Here is a 13,279-nt window from a genome sequence, read left to right on the forward strand (position 1 = left end):
AGGTGGCAGGGCAAGGCACATCAGGATGACAGGAAATCTGAAGGACAAGGACTACCCATGAAAAGGAATGCCATTTTCCCTGTGGGCTTTGCAAAACAAGAAACCCATCAAGGAAAAGGGAATCTCTCACAGCTGATCTCACACAAAATCATGCTGGTATTTCAGAGAACACAAAAACGAGCATAGACAGGCTCCCTTTGATACTAATGCTGAGTTTAGAGTTATTTTTGCTATAAATTGTAGTCAGCACTATTTGTCATTATGTTCTCTGGGCTTATAGGCTAAATTACACTATACTAACAGGCACTTTCTGTCTTAAGCAATACATTCCAGTTTATGAAATATATTTGGAGCTCACATATCCATCAAGAGCAAAAGTACAGTAAAAGAGATACAGGTAAAACCCAGCTTCAGAAGCTTCATGAGCTAGAGGAAATAATTGGAACATACTGCTGGCAGCTGTAAATGCCATTTAGTCAGTGCCTGGAAGTACCAAAAGGAAATACCAAGGGCTGAGAAAGTTAAAATTCTTTTTAAAACTAAAAAAGTTAAAAATAAAAACTGACAGACAAAGTAAGAGCTGAAAATATAGTTCACAAATAAAAGAAGCTAACAAGAAACTAACAAAAAGAGGTACAACTTTTGACTGGTTACCAGAGGGAGGCAAGGTAGGAGACCTCTTTCTCCAGAGCTGTGTTAAGGTGAGGCGATATCACATGCAGCTTGACATATTGCCAAGAATCAAGACAGACCTCCAAGTGGTAAAAATTCTTACCTCTTCTGCATAGGCTTTTCCAATCCCATCTGTAGCTCCTGTGACCACTGCAAGAACAACAACAAAAAGACAAGTCTACATTAGTTGCTTCACAGAAGTAACTGCAATGGGCATATTCATCCCTCGGCTATTCATGTACTCATTCGAGACAGAAACACATCCAAGTCTCTGGAAGAGGTGCACAACTTTCACGAAATCACTTAAACTCACACTAAAACCTTTCCATAGATAAGAACGGAGAGAAAGATGGAGTTAACCTGTTTCAAGAATCAGGTTCAACACCCCTGCTCAAGCCAGTCCTAATACACTTCTTCAGAGGCTTTGTGGACTAAGATTTCCAAACCATTTTTCTAAAAAAAGCTAATTTATGACTATTAAACCAGCTGCCAACTTAGTTTTAAGTATACAGTAGACCACTAGAAAATGGTATCTCCAATACTCTAAGCATCCAAGAAAACAGATTTTAGGGCAACAGCTCTCTGTTAGTGTTTCACCAGCAGATTTCAGATCCCTATGACCATTGAGCTCACCAGCAGCAAGTAGAAGTGACTGATCCAGGCATCAGCTGCAAGCTGGGCTTCTACAATTTAAACTTTCTCACCTGTGGGTGACTGGATCTGTGTCAAGCTTCAACTCTTTCTAGGATTCTTTTCCACAAGCTGAGAAGCTGTGAGTGACTCAACATGCCATTAGTTTGACAGATTATTCCAGGGTTCTCGCTGCACTAGTAGCTGATCATCTCAGTAAATAGCAGTTCCTCCATACAGAAACTGCTTTTCCAACCACTTTTAGCGCAAGTACATTCAGCACCACTTCTTTTCTCTCTCAGCTTTTTCTTCTCACCAAATCCAATGCCTACAGCTCAACATCCTTACATTTTTAGCTCTCCTGTCTAACCTCATTTACCTGTCTCTGCTCTCACTCGCCAAGCAGTCACAGAACATACCGGAATTTTTTCTGTCTGTGCTTTTATCAGATCAGAACAGCTTGGTTTGTGCTTCCACTGCTTATCGCTGAATGTAACCATGGCCAAATAACTGTACTTGTTTGATGTTTCAGAACAGTGAACAGGGAGTGTTGGTTCAACTCTCAGGTCAACCTCTACCTGAATGAAACTCAGAGCAGAGAGAGGTGTTGTCTGGCACTGGGATTCAGCAATAACTTCCCTTCGGAGCACTGGAAGGAGATGTGTTTGCAGATGATTTGATTAGTTACAGCTTGCAGATCCCCTCTAACAGTTGTCACACAAACTGCAGTCAGAATATTTCTGTTTGAGTAAGAACAGCTAGGAAATGCTGTAACTCTCTCAGTCTTGGTGCTTGCTATCTATAAAATAAGTGGATGCAATAACAAAAGATGAAACTGTTAGCAAAGGTCCTATTTGAGCTGGAATGGTCCAGCAACAATTCAGTAACAGGCCAGAAGGAAAGATCCAGTCATATCCCTGATTTAAGTGAAATTCACAGATGGCCACAAATGAAGGTACATGCATATATGTTTACTCCCTCCCTGGTTTTAGGGTTTATTTGCAAGATGCCATAACTCCAGCATGATAAGGATATGCATACTGCACATGTGGGATGCTCCAGCTACTAAACAGAGTTCTGGCTGCTGCACTGTCAGTGCCAAGGAATTTTATTGAGAAAAATCAAGTGTCTGTGTCACTGCTTTGCCACTTCCTATCCAGCCACCATTATGGAAGTGTGAGTGACAGTTCTGGTACAGAAACAAAGCCATGTAATGAAAGGTGAAGCAAGGGTCCAAATGACCAATAAAAATCAGACTTTAGGGAATAAATCAAGAATACATTCCCAGGAGCCCGTTTCCTGCAACCCAACTTGTACCAATGTCATACCCACTCAGCCAGACACACCACGGTTCTGCAGAACAGCACGATCCCTTTAGTTCAAGGACTAACAAGCTTCAGTTTCAGCCTTGCTGACCTGAGATTCACATTATGTATTATCACACAGTTGTTGCTGCTCCAGCAAAACAAAGAAGCAAATAGGAGTACAGTGAAAACAGCACCAGAACCCCTCCCCGTAAGGATCACAACAGTAGCTGGACAAGTTCTAAGCTGACCCAATGTGGAAAACATTCAACTTCTGTGACTCGGCGAAAAGGGTTGTTTCTTTCGCTGCAGTTAGTGAGGCATCTAAAGAAGAGCCATTCCCTGTAACACTTGGATTGTTTCTTCTCCTTCCAACTCAGAATTTATGGACTTAATGGCTTTATTTCCAGGTAACCAGCTCAGCATTTTAAAATACTGTTTTTTGACACTGTAAGTTATTCCACTTCTGGCAGCTGCAGCCAAAAATGCATGCTCCACCAGGCAAGGACTCCAAAAAGCACCTATAGCCCTTTAAAGACTTAGTAAAGCAGAAGTAGTTTCAGTCAAGGATATTTACTCATTTATTGAATCCATTGCTTAGGTAAATGGTAATGGAATCAGCTGGAGCACGAGATGTAAGCTGAAGATTAGGGATTGCTAACTGAAGTGTGAGTAACAGAATTCTTTTTTTTTTTTCATTTATAGGCACTATTAAAATAACATGTAGTCCAGAGGTTAAAGCACCCTCAGAACAGAATGCAAGAAACTTAAATAAATCTGATGTGCATAAAAATTACAAAATCCCATCAGGAAAAAAGTGCTTGAGCCATCACCTACAGAAACAGACTTCTGGTTGATACACATCCCTGTTTTGCTTCTGCTGCAGGAAAAGGCATAGACATCAGGATAAAGTATGCAGCTAGTTTTTCTTAGCAGTGAGGGAACTCCTCACAAGATGATACTGAGCCCATCATTTAATTAGTGGTTCCATGTGGAGGAGGTTAGCTGTCTTCTGCTCCATGCTCCCACACCATCTTGAAGAACAAACACAGTACAAGGACTGCTTTCCAACATCTAACCTAAATGCCATTTTTTTCAGGCCACACTTCTCTTCCCAAGGCCCTCTGAGAGAAGCCACCCAGCTCAGTTTCCTCCCACTCAAAGCAAATGGATTTCCCATCTAGAGCTGCACTGGTGGGGAGACCATCAAGGTCAGCACCCACGGACTGCAATGGAAACACGCACTAACACTCACCTGGCCTGCTACTGACCAGCAGCACCCAGCTGAGCCAGCTCTGGGTAATGCCCATTTACTGGAGCCCAGTGAGCGGTGTGGAGGGTCAGACAGCCTACCCTGAGAGCAATCTGCCAGAGCAGAAAGCAAAACTTAGACCCTACATTGTAAAGGCAGGGAGAAGAGGCGGGGTAAAGGCAATTGATAGGACCAACATCACAGAAGTCAAGATTCAGCCACCTTATATTCCTTCACATTTTGGATTACCTAAAGCTTGTACATTAGAAAGTGGCTCACAACTTTCCTATCAATTACATTCATCTCAAGCTTTCATACTGGAGAAAAATGTGGTAGTTTCAACCACGCCAAAGCAGTGTCAGTTTAACTAAATTTCTACTATCAACTTCATGTGCCCAAGCTAGTTTGACTCCAAGTGTGGATTAAGCTTTTGAATTCTGTTCCTTCTACAGACTGCCTTCCAACAAAAGTTACAAACTACTGCAGTTGGCAGAGCTTAAAGAAGGCAAAGCAAGTAGGAGAGAAATAAGTTATTGTCTACACAGGAAAGCTGCACCAGCCCCTAAGTGTGATTATACACATTTATTCAGTAGTCAGACTAACTGTAGTAGCTTCCCACTTCAGCCATCTGCTGTCTCCAGAGAGAAGCAAGAAGAGCGCCCAGGCAACTTGTGTGTGAGCCCACCAAGTAAATGTTTGCCTGAATGAAAGCTTGTATTGCAGCATTAGCTAATTTTAGACAAAGAAGTCAACACCCATCTCTGCCTTTTCCCCTAAAGCCCTAAAAGTCAGGGGACAAAAAAAGTAAGGGAAGGTATCCAGTAACACGACATACTCTGAGAGCAGCTCACTCTTAATAAACCAACACATGCACCCGCATTGCAATGGCTGGAGAAGTTCCCACTGGCCAGACCTTTGGATACACAGTATTTCACAAATTAGTCCTCACCTGGAACAGATTTCCATCTCACGAACTCTTTTTGAAACCAGTATATGCATAACTAGAGAGCTGACATATACATAACCTTTTTTAAGTTCCAAAAAAGCCTGTCTAAAAAATTCCCGTTCTGAGTCAGAGTCCACAAACCCTGGCCTCAGTGAGCCCAGCATTCTGAAAGAAACATCTCTTGCTCTTCTAGGAAATGACATTTTGGGTAAGACTGGCATAATCATTGTTATGACAGATGTATATATGGTCTCATCCTCTAGTTCTGGCTTTCATTTCAGTTTTGCATCAACAGTCTTATATTCCAAACCCTACACTGTTTGAAGAGGTAGACAAGAAGGTAGAAAGCTGATAAAACTAAAATCACTGTTCATGCTAGCCACCGGTGTACCCAACACTAAAATAAATGACTGTGACCCTGCCCATGCTTTGGATGCAGTCAAAGGTTGCAAAAAGAAACTGCTAGCGTAGTACCAAGGTTTCCAAACAATGGAGCAGTATGGGGCATCATCTGCTCACACTGCTGGAGGAGGTTATGCCATATGTAGGCTGCAGATATTTTAACTACCATTGTACATATACAAGACATCAGCACGAGATTGCAAATCAGCAGTTAATATTTTTTTTTACAGTATTACCTTAATATATCTTGCAATCATTTCCCTAAGTCACCAAAATCTTCATTTCAGGACAGTATAGCATCACTGCCCTAACGGCTGTGCCAAGATTTTTGCTTCCTATGTGGTTGTGGGGAGAGAAGAAAGGAAACAAAACCAAAAACCCACACCTCCCCCCACAGACTTTTCAACTCCCACTTGGAGTTCAATTGCACATCTTTGACCTCTTACAGTAATCTCTTTAATTAAAGATATAGCTACACAGGCACCCACCACAGCCTCTACCACTTGAACAGTTATTGACAGACAACTCACTAATTCTCTACACCTTAATACCATCTAGCCAACTTACTTCCTAATGCTTCATAGCTTTTGTCACATGTACATGTACAACAGGTAAGATGTAGCTCATAAGCATTGGTAACATTTCCTGGCCAGTACCAAACTCAGGGCAACCCTTGACAAAGTTTGAAAACCCCACCAGTCAGTGAGATGTGCCATCTTTCACTAAAAGGGAACAGCTTTCCTGTTATTGAAAAAGCCATAGACCAAGCCTGTGGAACACATACAATCAGACAGTGACTTTAGTCTAGAAGGTTAAAATGACCAGTAGTATTTGAGGGGATAAAAATGTAGACACGCCTCCAAAAGCCTTACATAGGGATAATAAATACACAAATGTTCCCAGTATCACCTGCATCCTTCAGAAATCCCACAGCCCGTGGCTAAATAGGAGAGATAAAGTGCCACCAGCAGTGTGGGGAACTCGTGGGTTTTTTCTGCTTATAAGAAGTAACAGCCGCTGTGTGCCAAGTAAGAGGTCATCAAAAAACATCCACCACCTCCTAAGAGGTATAATAGAGGTGTATTCCTCGCTCATAAAAAAGGGACTACCATTCCAGAGCCGGGCAAAAACAGCACCCAGCAGCCATTGGCAGTCTATTTTCTGACTGAAGTGAGTATTCAAGGCTCAGGAAGAACATTTTTACTTGCTTCTCATGCAGCCAGGACATCTTAAAACAAAAGCAAAGAGTGGTGCAGTAAAGCATGAGGCAGGCATGTAGAAATCATCTCATCTCACGATGGGAGCAAGGACCAGCATTGACACAGGGAGAGGGAGCAACAGCAAGCATAGAAAATTCTACTGCAGTTCTGCAGAGCAATCACGCTGAAACAAGATTATAGATTCGTGACTCCCCAACTCAAGGTTAGACTACAGTGAAAAAAAAAAAGCTTAAAGAGATCAAGCCTGCCTTCAGATACAAACACACGTTTTCCACAGCAAAATTAACTTTTGAGATGCTTAATGGACATAAAGCACAGAATGCTTTTATCCATATTGCCTCTAGCAAATAGCACCATGGTCGCTGCAGTGCTTTGACTACCTGCACAATGAAGATAGCAACTGTTGGGCATGTTCTCTACTAGTCTCTTCAAACTGTGAATGCATTTTGGTTCAGCCATTTTCCTGTCTTCATTCAGAAAAGCATGAGGTTTTGGGCAATCTTTCAGAGTACTGCAGATGCACTCATGCATGTCGTTACCTAGGAGGGAGAACTCAGGCCACCAGCAATGTTATTCTCCCTAGACAGATGTGGGTCCAGCAGTTTGGGAATACCTACACCTTTCCTGTCAAAAAACTAAGCAAACTAACGGCTTTCAAGGAGGGTCATTTAGCTACATCTCTGATCCCCTATGAGAAGTGTTCGTATTTGTTGTCAAAATGGTCACTGCAGAGCTAGTCTGTCTGCAACACCCTCCATTCACACAGAAGAGCCATCCCTGTCCTGGAAGACCGAACCCAGATACGAGTGAGGGTCTGTCACAGCACAGTACCCAGCTGCAGCACGTATCAACATAAACTAGGGCCCTCTGTGTACTGCTAAAGCAATGCAGTTGAGAGAAACTTCACAGCACAACTAACCTCAGCATAGGTTTAAAGTACAGCCCATAAATAACTGAAGACTCGAGATGCTTCTGCTACGACACACAGAGGCTATATTAAGAATATGACAGCTCCTGGGGAAAACAAAAGCTGGCAAGGGGAGAAAAGACTATCCCTGCTTGGCATCAAGCAGTGCTTCATTTATTACAGATTTATATAAATCACTGGCATTTGACCAATACCAAGCTTCTAGATTATCTCCAGCCAACAAAAGTACTTCAGTCTGTGCTGGTTAAAAATATTCTACTTTTTGTCCTCAGCTTGCTAGGAACGGCTATTTTTAGTAAGACTCCAATCAACCTTATCAAAATCCAGCATCAAAAATAGACTGGAGAAACACTGGAAGCATATACTATTTTTAGCTGCTCCATCTATCCCTGCGTTATCCACGAATTCTGACTGCACAGACCATGCATGAGTGCTCAGTTATTCCAGGCAGATCTTAGTCGTGACCCTTTTTTTTCCCTGAACACCTGAATGCAGAAAACACTCGATTGATTAAAGATTAATACAGCCGCAAACCATGACAGCTGCCTTTCGTCTGAGTGCTTTTGGGGAGGGGGAGAATACAGGATGACAGAGAGCTTACATCAGTATTCCTCTCGGGGATCCATTACATGGGAAGAAAATTGCTATTTCAATTCCTTTTTGTTGCTAAAAATAGCAGCCCAAATTGATTCAAGCAAACAGGGCACCGGCTTAGCAATGCCAAATTTAGAAACCACTGAAGTCCCAAAGAGTGAACGCTAACGCAGTCTAACACATGCCAGCTCATATTTGACAAAGAACAAAGAAGATAAGCATGCCGACTGCAAGTTAATAAGACAGCAGCAACTCCCCGCATTTTTATTAAATAAAAACAGAAAACTGTGCAAAAAAATAAGAAACTTCGCATCTATTCTCAATTTAACTGCTGAAATAGGAAGCCTCATCAGAAAGATCTGTACCCAAGCTGGAATCCTAGAAGTTCTGTAAATCCCCTTTTTTTTTTTTTTTTCCTGCACAGAGGAGCTAACACCTAATGGTGAGGCTTTGAAAAGACAGGCTACAGAAAAAGGTTCAGTTCCCAAAACCAAACACTTACTTGGTAACAGCTTGTGTCTAGGAGTTAGCATTGTGGGTAGAAAAATATTCTATAAATACTGCAGCACTGACAAGTTCCCATTTCACCCAGAACTACAGCAAGAAAGGGTTTTGGGCAGTGCACTCTGATGATTCTTTAGATTTAAGTACTAGAAGCAATCTGGAAATTCCTACAAGAAAAGCATATTGAAGAATTCATGAAAGTCACACTCAATGCTTAAGCAATTCCAGTTCCAAGTGCCTCTATGGGAGCTCTCCCAGTTCAGGCTGGTTGTCTTCAATGCACTCAAACTCCAATCTTGGCTGTGAGATCTTTTTTCCCCTGTTAGTCAAGGGCTGCTGCATTATAGACACAGGAGTGTGGGAGGAGAGGGGAAATTCTGCTGTCCTGTTCAGAAGTCCCCACCCCATCCTTTGCTGCTTTCAAGCCTTTTGATCCAGAAAATGTCAGATGAAACCAAGATTGCCCTGAATTAAACTTCCTGCAGTAGCAAGTAAGTTGTTCAGATCACCTGCTCAAGCCAGTTCAAGTTGAGTTAAGCATTTCAAAGGCTACAGCTGCCTTGTGCTCTGGAGGACACTACAGTAAGAGTTACTGCATAGCATTAATATTCAGCAAAAACAACCTCTCGTTTGTTCATCGTTGTGAAAGACGTGACAGATGCTGACTGTCACGGCAAGCACGACCAGGCCAAAAAAAAAAAGCACATGCATAGAGGTCATTCAAATTACAATTTCTGGTTCTTCCTGCCTCTAGGAGGGGGCGAATACAACACGAACGTTTTAAAGATCAGATAGCTCAGGACTGGAACCATCTGAAGCTTTCAGTCTGTTTGCCACTGGAAATACACATAGACAAGTCACTTTTCTGAGAAGAAACTAAGCAGCCAGAAGAATGGCCTCTGGGTTTAGAGTCTGCAATGCTGAAAGACCCTACATCAGAAGTCACTAAAAGAAATTTGAGATTTTTTTTTCCCCTCTTTCACTAAATATTTGTAGCAGGTCGAAAAACAAATCCCACTCAGTGATCTGGCAACAAAGAATGAACATTTCCAAGTAGAAGAGGATAACAAGTGATCCTGGCAAACTGTGGGCATTTTCGTTTCAAGTCAAAGCTATGCAAGGTGTCAGAATAATTGTGAGCATAGAAAAAGTGGAGACTGGTATAAAATGCAGTACTAGATCCATTTTTAATCAAAAGGCAAACTGTGTCAAACTTCTAAAAGGCATGATCAGTTTAGACAAGAATAATGCTCCAGACCTATGAGGCAAGAGAAAATAATTTTATATGATGAAACATAAGACTCTTAGAAGTATCACCAGGGGCTGCCCTGGGAGGCAGCTACAATGGTTCAGACCAAAACCAGAATTTTATCAGGTTAAAATCAAATGTCTAGTTACACTCCTCAGGGACTGATCTCAGCACAAATCCTGTTCAGCGCTGTTACTAGTGACCACCATACAAAGAAGGAAATGCTTTATGAAATTCACAGACAACCTAGCTCCTCAAAGAATCACAGTGTCACACTGCAAAGAACTACATGGGTCTACAGACCACAGGAATAAAACATAATATTGCCAAATATTACACAGTGACATGGAGATACCAAGAGATGTCAAGATACACACTTGAGACTAACTTTGTTTAGAGGTGAGGTGACCATTGTAAGGAATGGAAAAAAGGTACCTGGTCTTTCTATCTGATATAAGGTATATCAGTGTCTGCATATGAAAATATCTGTAAATTATCCTTCTGGTGCAGCTATAAGGACAACTTATATAACCACTGAGGTGCTTTCTATAGTAACAAAAAACAATAATACATTAAGTAATTTAAATGGAAACAGCTGCAAAAATAATTTTTAAAAGGGGCTGCTATGATAATTTAGAGTTAGCTGTTCTGGGAGTTTGAAAGGGTTTTGTTTGCTCTTCATAAGCTCCCATTGGGTAATCACCAGAAAAGAAAAAGTTCAGGCTAACATTGGGAAGACAATGTAAGTTGGTTGGTTGTGACCAACTGGAAACCACTATATCTCAAAGAAGGAAAAACCCCTATTTCTGACTCTGAAGAGCAGAATAAGGGTAAGGAACCTGACCTGCTGGAAGAGATCTGAGATGTGGGTCAAGCCAGAGATACCTCTGGAAACAGAGCTACAAACTTGCAACAAGAATCTGTTCACTACTATCCATTTAATGGATCAGACAGAAAATGGGAAACAAAACATGGCTGACTATAATTTATTTATTGTTTTTGATACATTCTTGATCAAGATATCATCATTTGATACATTGTTTTGATACATGATACATGTAGACTGCATGGTTCTACACTTCCTCAGATTGTCAGATAGCATCACAGAAATCATCTCTTCTCCCCCACCATCTCAACACACTATTTGACTTCCAGAGGATGTCTGCTCATCTCTTCATGAGAAAGAGGCTAGGTGAAGCTGGCAGTACAAAACAAAAACAGTACGTGAATCAATTGCACAGTGGTCCTAAGAGAGCAGAGACTGGTTCCTTGAAGCACCGGAACTAGGAAGGGATTCCCTCTTGAACCCCTTATCCTGCTGGCAATAACTCAAATCACCTTACTCAAGCACATTCACAGTGAGGACACCAGTCTCCATTTGGGGCATGAAAAAAAACCACCACCACCACCTTGTAATGGCTATTTAAAGATCAGACCGTGGGCATGAAATTGGTGCAGCGCTAAGCACAACCTTTTCTCTGCACCTTTGAAACACTGTTTGACCTTTCACAGCTTCATGACTAGGACCTGAACTATTTGCAGTTACAAAACACAGTCTTGAAGAAATCTTTAAATGAAGGTTGGGGTATATTTCAAGCATAATGCATCATTCTGTATGAACCTGGCACATCTAATGCATCAGGTCATTAGGAAAAAAAAACCACGTTAGCATTCACCTGTTCCTTTGCCTTTGCACACAGCCAAGCATTTGTACTGGAAGCAAAGGGGAAAAAAAACCAAGACAGTGTAGACAAGCTTTCTCAGAGTATAACCATTTTATCCCAAGAGTAGATCTTCCAGCTCAGAACAGAGATCCAGCTAACTCAAGACTTGGTCTCTGGTAGTGATCAGGAAGAGGCACTGAGGGGAGATTTTGAGAAGCCAAGTATAATGATACCTCTCCAGAATGCTCTTTCTGTCTCCTGCCTGCAGCTCTGCTATTTAGGGGACTACAGCTGGTGATTTTGGACAAATACACAAGACAAATATATTAAGGCATTTTAGAATAACTTTCTTTTTAACCCATGTAAAGCTTTAGCATATAATACAGACTGCAACAAGAAGCCACCCAGCTGAACTACATCCTACATGGGACAGTATTAGCACCAGCTCTTTTTGAAACTCATCTGCTACTTTGGGATTTGATGCTTTCTCCACTACCTCTTGATCATGGCAAGCAATGACACTGGTCACTTTGCTTAACTTTCTCTTTGTCCTTTAAATTGATGTTGTGGGTTTTCAAGTTTTTTTAATATATTACTAAATAGGTAAATCTAACCGATATAACAAAATTTATAAGATTAGATATTTAGGAAACCTTTTGATGGGGGCCTCTATCAGAATCTCCTTGAACTACAGGTTTGCAAATAGCAAATTAAATTTTAAAAATTAATTATATTCCAAATACCAAACTAACCATATTCCACGTATTAGAAAAAATGTGTTCCTTCCCTAATATCAGAATTAAGATCTTCATTTCAAATGTAAGTTACAGCGCAGAATTTCACTGCATCAACAACACACCAAAAACAGACAAACTGGGAAGCACAGAAAGACCATGGAGACTCCCAGGAATATATTCTCACAACACAGCTTGCCAGCTTTCAGCAGAGGAACTCTAACCAGACCTGAGTAACTCCCCAGAACCACTGGATGCCTCCATATGGAGCCTTCTGAACTCCTGAAAAGCTAAGGACTGCCTTGGAGCCATACATTCATCCAGCCTTGCTCTCACCCAACAAATCTCGTAGCACAGCCCCTGAGAAGGAAAGCCAAGAGCTGCTGCCTCGCCTCTTCTTCCTGTAACACTCCTTCAACCTGGATATCACTACTCTTTATGATATTTTAGGCCTAGTCGCCAATCCTTAACCAATTATTTACAAGGTAGTTTCAAACCCATCACAGTTAAAACAGATGTAGGAAATCAAATGCATGGGCTACTTAATTTCTTCTGGAATACCACCTACGATTTTACTTTCCACAAAGCCACTTCCTTGGGGCTTCCAAATTCTGACTTGCAAAAATTAAAATTTTCCATATTTAGGGAGGGATGAGAGGCAAACCCAAGTTTTAACCCTGAGAAAGTTACAAGTCACACCACAAGCTCAGTATGTCATCTTCCCATAGACAAATGTGCACATTGTACCCAAGAACCTTCCTTAGCTATAATATGATCAAAATCCTATCCATTTTCTCCCCCTTAAAACAGCTTTAGCATGTGTGGATATATAGTTTAGGCATACTAAATCTCCACTTCTAACTCCGAAACTATCAGTAACCAACCATCCTAAAGACTTTATTGCTCTTACATTTGGGAATCCTTTTACTACTTATCATAAGGTTGGTCCTGCCACAACAAGCCATCTTGTGTACCAGTATTCCAAAGCCTTCAAACCTTTTAAAATTGTAAATAAAACTAATCAGGACAGAATTGGCTTAGACCTTCAGTCACTAATAGAGTATATTCACCCCTTTCTCTTGTTTCTCTCAGTTCCCTTGGAGCATCTGAGATCACATGATTCAGGCAAAGTCTTAGTAAGCAGCCAGAGCACTATGAAACCCATTACCCTCACAGGTGA

The 13,279-nt window shown here is 41.3% G+C and overlaps 1 protein-coding gene across 1 annotated transcript in view; it reads right to left on the minus strand.

Annotated features, from left to right (window-relative positions):
* Positions 1-13,279, minus strand: part of HSD17B12 (hydroxysteroid 17-beta dehydrogenase 12) — an 83,156-nt gene that overhangs the window by 51,030 nt on the left and 18,847 nt on the right. The window contains 1 exon segment of the mRNA XM_040067901.1: positions 776-822. Coding sequence (XP_039923835.1) covers positions 776-822 — 47 coding nt within the window.

This window comes from Hirundo rustica, chromosome 6 (assembly GCF_015227805.2).
Source record: "Hirundo rustica isolate bHirRus1 chromosome 6, bHirRus1.pri.v3, whole genome shotgun sequence".
Classification (NCBI taxonomy): domain Eukaryota; kingdom Metazoa; phylum Chordata; class Aves; order Passeriformes; family Hirundinidae; genus Hirundo; species Hirundo rustica.